The sequence below is a fragment of the Panthera pardus genome, unplaced genomic scaffold (assembly GCF_024362965.1).
Source record: "Panthera pardus isolate Hobbes unplaced genomic scaffold, ASM2436296v1 HiC_scaffold_8, whole genome shotgun sequence".
Lineage (NCBI taxonomy): Eukaryota > Metazoa > Chordata > Mammalia > Carnivora > Felidae > Panthera > Panthera pardus.
This window is the reverse complement of record NW_026527013.1, coordinates 86,933,177-86,946,640: the sequence shown is the minus strand read 5'-3', so window position 1 is coordinate 86,946,640 and position 13,464 is coordinate 86,933,177. Positions and strand designations below refer to the sequence as shown.

Below are 13,464 nucleotides of genomic sequence, written 5' to 3'. Positions count from 1 at the left end.
AGCAAAAGTCCTGGACCATTAAATATTTGCAACCCTGGAGGATAATTAGAAATCCCCAAAACCTGGAATGCTTCTTTAGCCTATGACTTTATTTTAAAAAAAAAAAAGAAAAAGAAGAACATGAGTTTGACTAGAGCCTATTCTCTCAAGTAAGAATTATAAACTATTAAAGGTAAATTAGGAAAAAAATTACATGTATGAGCAGTGAATAATAAGAATTAATATGATTCTTCAAAGTTTTATTTTTCCTAAGATTACATACATACTCTCATTCTACTCACTGAATTGTGAGGAATTCAGTTCTTGACTCCAAAGCTTTAAAAATAATTCAAATTCTTATGTTAACCTTTTATTTCTTCTTTCTTTCCTTAACAAGAGTATGTGCACCCATTTTGTAATCAGAAGCCATATGATAGCGACCAAGGTTTATGAGTATTTCTTTTCTTTCTTTTTTAAGAAATGTTTTATTTATTTTTGAGAGAGAGAGAGTGCAAGCAGAGGAGGAGCAGAGAGAGAGGGGGACAGAGGGTTCAAAGCAGGCTCTGCGCTGACAGCAGTAAGCCCACCGTGGAACTTGAACTCATGAGCCATGAGATCATGACCTAAGCCAAAGTTGGACATTCAACTGACTGAGCCACCCAAGCACCCCATGTTTCTGAAAGTTAAAATATTTGGATGTATATTCTCAATGAAGAAATGTTGTGAGTTGGCGAAATATGGTGGAATGATTCTAAAATTGTAGCTTGTTCCTCATCACAGAGGAATCTCAAAGAATATGGGGAATTGGAGCCCCAAAAGCAACTATTTGGCACATAATTTATTCTCTCTCACTTTCAATTATTTTCATTTGTTTAATACTAACAATTAAGTCATAGGGTTGTTATGAAGATGAAACGAGACAAATAAATGTAAAATATCTGTTCCATGTTGTAGGCATCTATTAATTTAAATAAAGGGAGCAGAACAATTATAACACAAAGCAGATAAAAACACCAAGGAAATGAATTTGGAAGTGATAAAAGGACAATGAAAGCATAGGATCTTTCATTGCTCTAATCATTTAGATATATAATTCTCATATACTTCCTATTATTTTTCTGCTCTCAGTATTTGATAACTGGGATAAGGAGAGAATTAAGGTCTTTGGATTATTAGTAAGAAAATGAAAAAAAAAGCAGTTTATAAAGAATATGCAGCTAGAAACCAGAAGACTTGAGATATAGTTGTGAATATGCTATTAAATGTTTGGGTAACTTTGTTTACATCAGTTTGGTTTTTGTTTGTTTCAAGTTTTTATTAAATTCCATTTGGTTAACATACAGTGTTATATTAGTTTCAAGAGTAAAATTGAGTGAATCATCACTAACATATAACGCCCATTGCGTATCACAGCAAGTAGCCTCCTTAATATCCATCACCCTTTCAGCCTATCCCCCACTAACCTCCCATCCAGAAACCTTCAGCTTGTTCTCTATACTTAAGATTCTGTTTCATGGTTTGTTTCTTGCTTCCTCCTCCACCACGTGTCCATCTGTTTAGTTTCTTAAATTTTACATATGAGTGAAACCATATGGTATTTGTCTCTCTTTGACTTATTTGCTTAACATAATACACTCTAACTTCATCCATCCATGTCGTTGCAAATGGCAAGATTTCATTCTTTTTACATGGCTGAGTAATACTGCATTGTGTGTATGTGTGTGTATATATGTATGTACGTGTATATATCTATATGTGTGTGTGTGTGTGTGTGTGTATATATATATATATATATATATATATATATATATATATATATTGCAACTTCATCATCCATTCATCATTTGCTGGACATTGGGCTCTTTGCATACTTTGACTATTGTTGACAATGCTGCTATATACATCAGGATGCATGTGTGCCTTCAAATCAGTAATTTTGTATCCATGGGGTAAAAGTACAATTGCTGGATTGTAGGGTAGTTCTATTCTTAGTTTTTGAAGAACCTCCATACTGTTCTCCAGAGTGGCTGCACCAGTTTGCATTCCCACCAACAATGTAAGAGCGTTCCCCTTTTTTGCATCCTCATCAACATCTGTTGTTTCCTGAGTTGTTCGTGTTAGCCATTCTGACAGGTGAGGTGGTATCTCATTGTGGTTTTGATTTGTATTTCCCTTATGATGAGTGATGTTGAGCAACTCTCCGTGTGTATGTTAGCCATCTGGATGTCTTCTTTGGAAAAATGTCTGTGTATGACTTCTGCCCATTCCTTTATTTGATTATTTGGTTTTTGGGTGTTGAGTTTTATAATTTTTTATGGATTTTGGATACTAAACCTTTATCACATGTGTTATTTGCAAATATCTTCTCCCATTCCACTGGTTGCCTTTTACTTTTGTTGATTGTTTTCTTCGCTATGCAGAAGGTTTTTATCTCGATGAAGTCACAGTAGTTCATTTTTGCTTTTGTTTCTCTTGCCCCTGGAGACATACCTAGTAAGAACTTGCTACGGTGGATGCAAAGATGTTGCTGTCTGTGTTCTCCTCTAGGATTTTGATGATTTCCTGTCTCACCTTTAAGTCTTTCATCCATTTTGTACTTATTTTTGTGTATGGTGCAAGAAAGTAGTCTAGTTTCATTCTTTTCCATGTGGCTGTCCAGTTTTGCCAACATTATTTATTGAAGACACTGTCTTTTTTTCCATTGACTATTCTTTCGTGCTTTGTTGAAGATGAGTTAATCAAATAGTTATGGCTTCATTTCTGGAATTTCTGTTCTGTTCCATTGATCTCTGTGTCTGTTTTTGTGCCAGTACCATACCATCTTGATCACTATAGTTTGCAATATAACTTGAAGTCTGGAATTGTAATGCCTTTCAGGTTTGCTTTTCTTTTTTCAAGATGGTTTTGGCTATTCAAGAGGTCTTTTGTGTTTCCATACAAATTTTAGAGTTGTTTGTTCTAGCTTTCTGAAAAATACAGATGGTATTTTGATAGGGATTGCATTAAATATGTAAATATGTACATTCACCTGGGGTAGTATAGACATTTTAACAATATTTGTTTTCCCAATCCATAAGCATGGAATGTTTTTCTATTTCTTTGTGCCTCAATTTCTTTCATAAGTATTCTATAGTTTTCAGAGGGCCTATCTTTTACCTCTTTGGTTAGGTTTATTCCTAGGTATCTTACGGTTTTTGGTGCAGTTATAAATGGGATCGATTCCTTGATCTCTCTTTCTGCTGCTTCATTATTGGTATATAGAAATGCAGCAGATTTCTGTGCATTGATTTTGTATCCTGCAACTTTACTGAATTTGTGTATCAGCTTTAGCAGGCGTTTGGTGCTTTTGGGTTTTTGGTGCTTTCGGGTTTTCTACATAGAGTATTATGTCTTCTGTGAATACTGAAAGTTTAACTTCTTCCTTGCCATTTTGGATGCCCTTTTGTTTCTTTTTGTTATTGATTGCTCAGGCTAGGAATCCCAGTACTGTGTTAAATAACAATGATGAAAGTGAACATCCTTGTCTTGTTCCTGATCACAGAGAGAAAGTTCTCAATTTTTGCCTATCGAGGATGATATTAGCTGTGGGTCTTTTATATATGGCCTTTAAGATGTTGAGGTATGTTCCCTTTATCCCTACTTTATTGAGGTTTTTTATCAAGAAAGGATGCTGTATTTTGTCATATGCTTTTTCTGAATCTATTGAGAGGATCATATGGTTCTTATCCTTCTTTTTATTAATGTAATGTATCTTATTGATTAATTTGTGAATATTGAACCACCCTTGCATCCCAGGAATAAGTTCCACTTGATCATGGTGAATGATTCTTTTAGTGTAATATTGGATTCAGTTTGCTAGTATTTCATTGAGAATTTTTGCATCTATGTTTATCAGCGATATTGGCTGATTCTCTTTTTTAATGCATACTTTGGTTTCAGAATGAAGGTAATGATGGCCTCATAGAATGAGTTTGGAAGTGTTCCTTCCATTTCTACTTTTTGGAATAGTTTGAGAAGAATAAGTACTAGTTCTTATTTAAATGTTTGGTAGAATTACCCTGGGAAGCCATCTGGCCCCAGAATTTTGTTTATTTGGTGATTTTTGATTACTGATTCAATTTCTTTACTGGTTGTGGATCTGTTCAAATTATCTATTTCTTCCTGTTTCCATTGGTAGTTTATACGTTTCTAGGAACTTATCCATTTCTTCTAGATTGCCCAATTTGTTGGCATGTAACTTTTCATAATATTCTTTTAAAATTGTATTTCTGTGGTGTTGATTATAATCTTACCACTCTCATTTATGATTTTATTTAGTCCTTTCTCTTTCCATTTTGAATAAGTTTGACTAAGGGTTTATCAATGTTATTAATTCTTTCAAAGAACCAGCTCCTGGTTTGATTGATCTGTTCTATGGAATTTTTTTGTTTCTTTGTTTTTCATTCATTTCTGCTGTAATCTTTATTACTTCCCTTCTTCTTCTGGCTTTATTTAGGCCTCATTTGTTGTTCTTTTTCTAGCTCCTGTAGGTGTAAAGTTAAGTTCGGTATTTGATATTTTTCTTTGCTTCTTTTTTCTTTATAATTTGTTTTAATGTTTATTTATTTTTGAGAGAGAGACAGAGTGTGAGTGTGGCAGGGTCAGAGACAGAGGGAGACACAAAATCTGAAGCAGGCTCCAGGCTTTGAGCTGTCAGCACAGAGCTTGACATGGGGCTCGAACTCACGGACTGCAAGGCACCCCTCCACGTATTTTTTTAAATTATTTTTTTTTAATTTCTTCTTTTAACTTTCTGGTTGACCCATTCATTTTTTAGTAGCATATTCCTTAACCTACATTTATTTGTGGTCTTTCCAAATTTTTTTCTTGTGGTTGACTTCAAGTTTCATAGCGTTGTGGTTGATGCATTGTATGATCTTATTCTTTTTGTACTTGTTGAGGCCTGATTTGTGACCTAGTGTGTAATCTATTCTGAAGAATGTCCCATGTGTACTTGAAAAGAATTTGTATTCTGGGGCCCATGGATGGCTCAGTCGGTTAAGTGTCTGACTTCGGCTCAGGTCATGATTTCACAGCTTGTGAGTTGGAGCCCCACATTGGGCTCTGTGCCGACAGCTCAGAGCCTGGAGCCTGCTTCAGATTGTGTGTCCCTCTCTCGCTCTGCTCCTCCCCTGCTAATGCTCTTTCTCTCTCTCTCTCTCAAGAAAAAAAAAAAAAAGAATGTGTATTCTGCTGCTTTAGGATTGAGTATTCTGAATATGCCCCTTAAGTCCATCTGATCCTGTGTGTCATTGAAAGCCATTGTTTCCTTGTTGATTTTTCTTTTTTTTTTTTTTTCTTCCCTTGTTGATTTTTCTGCTTGGATGATCTGTGCATTGGTTTCAGCAGAGTGCTAAATCCCCTACTATTGTTGTATTATTATTAATGAGTTCCTTTTTGTTTGTTATTAATTGTTTTATATATTTTGGTGCTCCAGGTTGGGAGGTGAATATTTACAGTTGTTAGATCCTCTTGTTGTATAGATATAGTGCCCTTCTTCATCTCTTATTATAGTCTTTGGTTTAAAATCTAGTTTGTCTGATAGAAGTATGGCTACTCTGGGATTCTTTTGATATTCATTAGCATGATAAATGGCTCTCCATCCCCTCACTTTCAGTTGCAGATGTCTTTAGATCTAAAATGAGTCTCCTGTAGGCAGCCTACAGATGGTTGTTGTTTGTTTATTTATTTGTTTGTTGTTTTTAATCCATTCTGACACCTTCGTCTTTTGATTGGAGCATGTAGTCATTTTACATTCAGAGTGATTATTGATAGATATGTAATATTTAGTGCCATTTTATTACTTATTTTGTATTGTTTCTGGAGATTTTACTCTCTTCCTTTCTAGCCTTTGTCACTTTTGGTCTTTCCTTCCTGCTCAGAGTCCCCTTTAATATTTCTGGCAGGGTTGGTTTAATGATCACAAACTCCTTTAGTTTTTGTTTGTCTGGAAAACTCTTTATCTGTCCTCCTATTCTGTATGACAGCCTTACCACATAGAGTATTCTTGGCTGCACATTTTTCCAATTCAGCACATTGAATATATCATGCCACTGCCTTCTGGTTTGCCAAGTTTCTGTGGAAAGATCTCCTGTTAATCTTATTTGTCTTCTCTTATAAGTTAAGGGCTTCTTTTATCTTGCTGCTTTTAGGATTTTTCTTTATCTCTATATTTGGCAAATTCAACTACTATATGTCTTGGTGTTGTCCTGCTTTTGTTGATTTTGATGGGAACTCTCTGTGCCTCCTGGATTCGAATGTCTGGTTCCTTCCCCAGATTATGCAAGTTTTCATCTGTAATTTCCTTAAATAAACCTTCTACCCCCTTTTTCCCTCTCTTCTTCTTCTGAGGCTCCTATGATACAAGAGTTATTATGCTTTATGGAGTCACTGAGTTCTCTAAGTCTATATTCGTGATCTAATGTTATTCTTTCCCTCTTTTCAGATTCATTATTTTCCATAATTTTGACTCTTATATCACTTATTCATTCCTCTATTTCTTTCATCCTGGTTGTTATACCATTTGGTTTCAATTCTTGGCTATTTTACTTTTCATATTGACCTAGCCTTTAGGTCTTTTACCTCTGCAGCAAGGGACTCCCTGGTGTCTTCTATTCTTTTCTCAAGCCCAGCTAGTATCCTTATGGTTGTTGCTTTAAATTCTGGATCAAGCATATTATTTATATCTGTTTTTATTAGATCCCTAGTCATGACCTTTTCTTGTTTTTTTTGTTTTTGTTTTTTTTGTTTTTTTTGTTTTTTCTTTTGGGATGAGTTCCCTCTGTCTTGGCATTTTGTCTAGGTCTCTGTCTTCTTCACTGTGTTAGGAAATCATGTTTGTTTCCATCAGTTTATTGGATATGATGTGTCACATCTTTTGATATTTTAAAATTGTATGATTCTCAAGGCCAGTGATTTTGTATAATGCAAGTATACGACAAACCAAATGAAATCAAATATATCTAACAGTTCATCAACAATACACCTTATCTGGTTAAAAAAAAACTACAGTAGTTTTTTTTATAGCAGTCAGTTCCTTTGCTTCATCTATAAGTTGCAAAAACATTAAGAAGCTAAAATTACTGGGGCGGCTGGGTGGCTCACTTGGTTGAGCGTCCAACTTCAGCTCAGGTCATGATCTCACAGTTTGTGAGTTCAAGCCCCGCGTCAGGCTCTGTGCTGACAGCTCAGAGCCTGGAGCCTGCTTTGGATTCTATGTCTCCCTCTCTCTGCCCCTTCCCTGCTCATGCTCTGTCTCTCTCTGTCTCTCAAAGATGAATAAACATTAAAAAAAAAAGAAGCTAAAATTACTTAAGAATAATAAAATTTTAAGAAAATATAAGACACAGATGGTCATGAAAATATTGAAATATTAAATAGAAAATTAGTTCAGATTACTCTTTTTGGGAAAAAAAGGACATTGGAGATTTGAAGATTTCCTTTCAAAACATTTCATGATTGGAATAGGAAGGACAGCCACTCTTGGCGGGTAAAGTAGTAATGAGAAGATAGAAATAATTGAACTTAACAGTGGTAAATGTGCATCTTCAACAAATGCAATTTAAATTTTAGACAGCTAACACATATACTGTGGGAATACATTTAACAAATAGTTTTATGTATACTAATAGGATGAAAAATGGGTTTCTAGAATTCTCTCAAGAGTCTAACTAAAATCTAAGTCTGCCTAGAAATGAGTTCCACGCTTGATTTCAAAACTCACTGCTAATGTCACAGAAGTTATAATCATAATTAACCACTTTACCAAGAAAGGAAAAACTGTTTTTCATTTAATTGTATTGGTGACTAATACTTGAAATAATGTATAAAATTTTTGTCTTATGCTGTCATAGCTAAAACATACACAAAATCATTTTTATCTAAAATGTAAATTATAAAGTTGTTAAAATATTTTTCCCTTTATAATAAAGTTCTATTTTTGTTTAATTATAGACAAAAGGTTCTCAAACCATGACACCTTCTGGCTCCCAGAAAAAAGTTAAGAGAACTCTGCCAAACCCACCTCCCGAGGAGACCTCCACAGGCACTCAGTCAACATACAGCACAATGGGCACAGTTTCCAGGAGAAGGATCTGCAGAACCAACACAATGGCACGGGCCAAGATTCTCCAGGATATAGACAGAGAGCTTGATCTTGTAGAGAGGGAATCTGCAAAGCTTAGAAAGAAACAAGCAGAACTTGATGAGGAAGAAAAGGAGATCGATGCCAAGTTACGGTACCTGGAAATGGGAATTAACAGGAGGAAAGAGGCATTATTAAAGGAGAGGGAAAAGAGAGAGCGTGCCTACCTCCAGGGAGTAGCTGAGGATCGGGATTATATGTCTGACAGTGAGGTGAGCAGCACCCGACCCACCAGAATAGAAAGTCAGCATGGCATAGAGCGACCAAGAACTGCTCCCCAAACTGAATTTAGTCAGTTTATACCACCGCAAACCCAAACAGAATCTCAACTGGTTCCTCCTACGAGTCCTTATACACAATACCAGTATTCTTCTCCTGCTCTTCCTACCCAAGCACCCACCCCATATACCCAACAGTCCCATTTTCAGCAACAGACTTTGTACCATCAGCAAGTTTCACCTTATCAGACTCAACCAACATTTCAAGCTGTGGCAACAATGTCCTTCACACCTCAAGCTCAACCTACACCAACCCCACAACCTTCTTACCAGTTACCATCACAAATGATGGTGATACAACAGAAGCCAAGGCAAACTACATTATATTTGGAGCCCAAGATAACTTCAAACTATGAGGTAATTCGCAACCAACCCCTGATGATAGCACCTGTTTCTACTGATAATACGTATGCTGTTTCCCACCTTGGGAGTAAGTACAATAGCTTAGACTTGAGAATAGGATTGGAGGAAAGAAGTAGTATGGCAAGCAGTCCAATATCAAGCATATCTGCAGATTCTTTCTATGCAGATATTGACCATCATACTCCACGAAATTATGTCCTAATTGATGACATTGGAGAAATTACCAAAGGAACAGCAGCATTAAGCACTGCATTTAGCCTTCATGAAAAGGATCTGTCAAAAACAGACCGTCTCCTTCGATCCACTGAAACACGTAGGTCTCAAGAAGTGACAGATTTCCTGGCACCATTACAGACTTCCTCCAGATTGCATAGTTATGTGAAAGCAGAGGAAGATCCCATGGAGGATCCTTATGAGTTAAAGCTTCTGAAACATCAGATTAAACAAGAATTCCGTAGAGGAGCAGAGAGCTTAGATCACCTTGCTGGTCTTTCCCATTACTACCATGCTGATACTGGCTATAGACATTTTCCAAAATCTGAAAAGTATAGCATCAGTAGACTCACACTTGAAAAACAAGCAGCAAAACAACTACCAGCAGCCATACTTTATCAAAAGCAGTCAAAGCATAAGAAATCACTAATTGATCCTAAAATGTCAAAATTTTCTCCCATTCAAGAAAGTAGAGACCTTGAACCTGACTATACAAGCTATATGACTTCTAGCACCTCATCTATTGGCGGCATTTCTTCCAGAGCAAGGCTTCTTCAAGATGATATCACTTTTGGACTCAGAAAAAATATTACAGACCAACAGAAGTTTATGGGCTCATCCCTTGGAACAGGACTGGGCACATTGGGAAATACCCTACGTTCAGCTTTGCAGGATGAAGCAGATAAGCCATACAGTAGTGGCAGCAGGTCCAGACCTTCTTCCAGACCTTCGTCTGTCTATGGGCTTGATTTATCAATTAAAAGAGATTCTTCCAGCTCCTCCCTAAGACTGAAAGCTCAAGAGGCTGAAGCTCTAGATGTTTCCTTTAGTCATGCTTCACCTTCTGGCCGAACTAAGCCTACCAGTTTACCAATTAGCCAGAGTAGAGGAAGAATACCAATTGTGGCCCAGAATTCTGAAGAGGAAAGTCCACTCAGTCCTGTTGGCCAGCCAATGGGAATGGCCAGGGCTGCAGCTGGGCCCCTGCCACCAATATCTGCAGACACTAGGGATCAGTTTGGATCAAGTCATTCATTGCCCGAAGTTCAGCAACACATGAGAGAAGAATCACGAACTAGAGGCTATGACCGTGACATAGCGTTCATCATGGATGACTTCCAACATGCCATGTCAGACAGTGAAGGTAAATTGGGCCTCAACCTACCTTGTTACTCTCAAAACTCAAACTCTTATTTTTCTGCATGTTTAATTTTCCTTCTCCAAGGATGTATTCTACCTTTTTTAGTGCGTCTTTTGCATGTTTACTTCAATTTTATTTCTTGTAAATGGAAATTTGATCTTGTGTATAGATTTCCTAGCATGCTTTTCTTTATTTCCTTTTAGTTTATTATTTTACTGTCGTTTCTTGATTGTTTGCTTGATTTGTTTGGCGTCCACTTTTCCAAAACCATTATTAAGTAATTGTGTCAATAAAATATGGTCATCCCTTAATTCCATAGCTGGAAAGTTTTTCATTGTATGTTTCTTTTATTTTTTAAAAAATGCATTTCTAAATATACTGGTCAGTTTCTTTCAGTTTGTGAAAGTATTAAGATTTAGAGCTATTAAGTACTATTCTGCTAGACTTTGTAATAGAAAAGTACTTATGTTATTTTTGTGATATCATTGTTTATTAATTCAGAGAATGTTCTCTTTTGAGACTCTTTGGCTAAGGACCTGATATTAACATAATGTAAATTTTATAATTCTCCTTAAATAAAAGATTCATATTTTATTTCTCTCACTATGAATATCGTAATTGACAAGTTTGTGCATTTTGCATTACATAACTAGAAAACTTAGCACTAAATATGATATTAACAATAAATAATCATAGCAGTATGCAGGAAACATTATTTAGATTTAGAATAAAATATTCGTACACTAATTTTGTGACAAGAGAGGAGACTTACAGGAATACAAAGTGTCCTTTCCATGCCAAGAGGACTCATGACTTTTGGTTCTTTTTTCTCCCTCCTCTATGGTTTACATTTGAACGTAGGTATGATTTGAGTCCTGAAAATAAGACATTTCTCATCAAATGAAAGCATTATTATTTCATGCCTTTCAAGACTGTAGAGCACTCAGCTAACATGAACATCTCATCTTTTAAACCTGACATTTTCAGCAAAGACTCACAGGAAAATAAGTGTTCATGAAAAGAATTTTCTTTCTACTTCTGTTATCTAGACACTGATATGATTTTAGAAATTCAAATCTAGATTTAAAAAGATTAAATGACTGAATCTGAAAGTGGACAGACTCCTCTTAGTGAAATTCCAACAGACTAGTTACTTTCTGACTTATTTTATTTTCTACAGGCTATTGGATTGACCATTTTTATTGATAATTATTCAATTAAATAAAGCACACTCTTTGTATATTTTTTGTTTAGTCAATTGTTTGACTCTCTCTAGTTAAACAAGGTTATGATATTATGTGGAAACAGTTTCTTTCGCTACTTTTCTGACAGTCCGCATTTTACACACATTATATGCATATAAAACAATTGTGCAGAAGAATATGAAGATTCTTCAATAAACATATTGGTAAAATAACAAGATAAAACAAAAACTCCAACAGGTTTACGGCATAACTAAACACGTAAGGCTGCGTGTGTACATTGAGCATATATTTGACAGGATTTGACAAGTTCATTTATTCATCATGGAGTTTTGTCAACATAGTGCCAGACATGTAGGTGTATCTAGATATTCCAAAATGTGTTTGTTTACATACCCTATAAAAATAACCAAATGTTTTATTTCACATTTATATGTTTGGATGATATATACTCATAGTCATCAAGGGCTATATGAAAAACATTATTTTCATAAAGTAGATGATGAGACATCATGCTGCATACAAAATTATGAAATGTATAAAGATGATATCAAAGAAATAATTAAACTTAAATGTCAATGAAATTACACAACTAAACTAAAATGTATTTAAAAATAAGACAAGAAATTTAGTCATAAAGAACATGCTTATACAGAATTAGATAAAGGACAACTATAACAAATTGAATTACATATGTAACATTATGTGTGTGAATTATAGTGATTATCTTTGAAAATTGTATGTTTTAAAATGTTAGTTATTTTCTTTGCTTTTTAAATCACATGAACATATTAACTCTTCTTCTGGTAAAGTGATGACCAGCTTTTCTTTTGAAATCTTGGATTCCTTGGGTAAGGGAAAAATGAGAGAATATTTTTCCTAATTACATAACTCATTTGTGAACTAATGAAATATCAGGGATTTTTAAATAATTTTTTACCAAACATATGCTATATCTGTAATTCAATGATGTGAAGATCTCTTTGAGAAGTGTTAACATTCATTCTAACAGGCTGTTTAGTATTGAGTAGACAAAAGCAAATTTAATTGATTTCAAATTGTTGTGTGCTTTCCTTGAATTCAATTAAACTCTAGGTTATAGACTCTAAGAATATTTTTCCAAATGTGTTTTATATGACTTTGGTTAATTTTGAAGTAGCTCACTTGAGATAAAATCTAGATAAGCATCATTTGCGTTGCTTAATATGTAAGGCCATTAGCTTGAAGTCCACAGTTTGACGTGCGTGCGTGGTTGATTATGTGCAGGGCACAATTACCTTTGCTTTGGAGCAGATTTGGAGGGAAGCTAAGCTCAAAGCAGTCAAGTATATTTATCTCTACAACACAGATATTTTCATGAAAACATTCTTTCAAAGTATACTCCAAGCCAAAAATAAATAATAAAGCATTAATATAGTGTCTTTTAAAAATGTTTTTTTTAACCTATGTTTGATACTGAATATAATTGAACTATTCATATAACGGTTGACTGTGAATAATGCTAGACCCCCAAATAGCTTACTTTTAGTTTACATCTAAGATTGCAAGAAAATATCATCAGTTGAAAACAAGGAGATATTAATCTGTAGCAAATTATTTAAACTAATTTGGAAATTACTTTTTATAAAATTTAATTTTTAAAGTGCAGATCTACCATGGAAGATCAGACGATTGGAGTTGGAAACAACTAGCATTTATGTCCAATTAGCTATAAATTATGAAGAAAAAATACAGTTTAAAAGTAGGTTCATTTCTCTGGTTGCACTTGATTGATCTATAAATTGTTATGCAAAGTATGACAGATATCCCAACTTAGTTACATATTGAGTCAGTGTAAGGAACAGTAGACAACCAAAGTAGGTAATCAGAAATAAATTGACAAAATTTGAATCAGGTTGAGATTCTGCTTTATTGGCATAGACATAGTCAAGGAAACATGATTTAAAGGATTGTGTCTCAAATACAATTAATGAAGTTATATATTCAAGTGAAATCGTATACTACATCATCTAAGATACTCATTTATTAAAATCAGCTAGATTTTTTTCATGAGAAATATATAGGAATATGTAAGAAGTAAGATAAGATAACTATTACTGTGGTTGG

General features: G+C 34.7%; 1 protein-coding gene across 8 annotated transcripts in view; it reads left to right on the top strand.

The window, feature by feature from the left end:
* PCLO (piccolo presynaptic cytomatrix protein) overlaps positions 1 to 13,464 on the top strand; it is a 429,470-nt gene that overhangs the window by 262,428 nt on the left and 153,578 nt on the right. For all 8 annotated transcript variants that reach the window (XR_008420455.1, XM_053897773.1, XM_053897770.1 and 5 more), the window contains exon 7: positions 7,972 to 10,159. Coding sequence is in view for 7 of the 8 variants with exons in the window: in XM_053897773.1 (XP_053753748.1) it covers positions 7,972 to 10,159 (2,188 nt within the window). In the remaining variant the exon portion in view is untranslated. The remainder of the gene's footprint in view (positions 1 to 7,971; positions 10,160 to 13,464) is intronic.